Genomic DNA, 2,058 nt, shown 5'->3' with positions numbered 1-2,058 from the left:
ATATATATATATATATATATATAGTGTTTGTCGTAATAATGACACATACACACGCTTATGCATTGATGTATACATATACCTGTGTTATTGTTTATGAATTCACCTCGTTTACAATTATATGTAAATGAAAATGTATATATAGGGAGTTACCTGTATTTTTGTTTATTCATGCACGCTATGTATTGGACCCTGTTTCACTACTAATCGCGAAGCAAAATTGAATAAATACGGTCAATTATCGATTATTTATACATATATGTATGTACGATGTACCAGACAGTAGTCTCCTATCACATGTTAGACAAGTGTGGGTTTCTTCGGACCAAGTTATAGGTAGTTCGACGCAACCACCTTTATCACCCGTATACCTTAGATATACTAGCTCCCCAGATGCTTGGGCCAAAGAGTGTTGGAAAACTCTATAACTTATGAATAGCAGCCATCATTGTACTTTGAATCTGGGGGTTTTCCCATGCCATCCGGGATAGTACATTCAATTGTGGTTTGTTATTAAACACTCAATTAGTTTAAGTAGTGTGCTAGCACTGTGCATGGTTTTAAATAGCAAATCGACGAACTGTACAATCCAGCTATTGAGAGTGTCGTATCGATGGGGGTGGGTACTGCTTCACTCGTCAGAGGCTGGTTTACATAATAGCCATGTTTCATATGTGTGTTATCATGCATATACACGTCTTGTAACTACTTGCTGCTTGTTTCAAATTGTGCTCTATACATGCGCCAGGTCTCGTGCACTGCATAGAATACTTGGAGAAGAATCTGGATTGGTTGAAAGACGCGCTGAAGCCGCACGAAGGTATATAAATCCCCGATTTGATGAACGTCTATAGGATTAAAAGTTATACTCCTCGATACATGCATATAGTATGGTCTGATGATACTTGGGTCGTTGTAAAAATGAGTGTTGGTTCTGTGGGGGTTGTCGTATGTTTGGCATTGATAACCAGGCTTCAGGCTTGCTGTAGTGGTACTGTTGCCATGGCAACAGCCTGCATGCCCGTCTGCTGTGTGACTGCTCAATCGTGCATTCGGGTGGGGCTCAAGAAGGGGCATACACATGTGCTGACTATACTATCAAAGTATTCGAGTGGATGTATTGCTAGACGTCGTGTGGATGTATTGCTGGACGTCCCTGTGGCGCTCGGGCATACCTATTTATGGCTTGATCGGGACACCTTCGAAAGGATATAGTCTCGTTGCTTAGACCCGTGTGTGCTATTTAAATCCACGAGCCACGTGCTTTAAAGCAAAGGAGCAACCCACTCACGAATCAAAGTACGCATAGAAGTTTTAAAACATACGGAGACCTCAATATCTGATAGTATCGAAGGGGGGAGTATCAGCATCGATCAGTGCAGAGCTTTAGTGTGTACTAACGTCGAGTACCTGAGCTTGAAAGTGACGCGTATATCCTATATGCAGATACTACAATCTTGCTTCTCTTGCCTTCTGCATAATCCCATCCCACATGCTATTGCAGCACTATCCACCTCGACCTCTAGTACCGAACCCTGGTACGGAATATAGTGTGATACCCAACACTGTCCTCACGCATTAGATCATATCACAAAATGTTCGGGGTCCGCTCACTATGTGCATCATGCGGTAGCTTATTGGTGGATTTATTGGTAACATCCAGGATCATATGTACTCTCTTGCGTCATGCGGCTATTTATTGGTTCATTCGCTAATACCATTCAGGATCATATATACTCTTTGACTGCCCGGGCCAAGTGGAACTCTACACACACAACAACTCAATACACCGGATAGTGGACAAGCTGCAGACTTGGAATTACAGGCTCGCCGCTGTCCACTTAGTTGACAGGTATGTGCGGCCAGGCTGCAGTATAGTATTGTTTATGTACATTTCTACAGAGGGAGATGTCATGACCTGTAATCCTGACCACTATTCTAAAGCACAAAAAATACATATATAAATGTATATACGTATATATATATATATATATATATATATATTATTATATATATATATATATATATATATATATATATATATATATATATATATATATA

The 2,058-nt window shown here is 40.3% G+C and overlaps 1 protein-coding gene across 1 annotated transcript in view; it reads left to right on the top strand.

The window, feature by feature from the left end:
- Positions 1-1,722: 1,722 nt before the first annotated feature.
- SARC_09137 (hypothetical protein) overlaps positions 1,723-2,058 on the top strand; it is a gene marked incomplete at its 5' end in the record, with an annotated part of 1,975 nt that continues 1,639 nt past the window's right edge. The window contains one exon of the mRNA XM_014296864.1: positions 1,723-1,849. Coding sequence (XP_014152339.1) covers positions 1,723-1,849 — 127 coding nt within the window. The remainder of the gene's footprint in view (positions 1,850-2,058) is intronic.

The sequence above is a fragment of the Sphaeroforma arctica genome (assembly GCF_001186125.1).
Source record: "Sphaeroforma arctica JP610 unplaced genomic scaffold supercont1.893, whole genome shotgun sequence".
NCBI classification, from domain to species: Eukaryota; class Ichthyosporea; order Ichthyophonida; genus Sphaeroforma; species Sphaeroforma arctica.
This window is presented reverse-complemented; position numbering and strand designations above follow the sequence as displayed.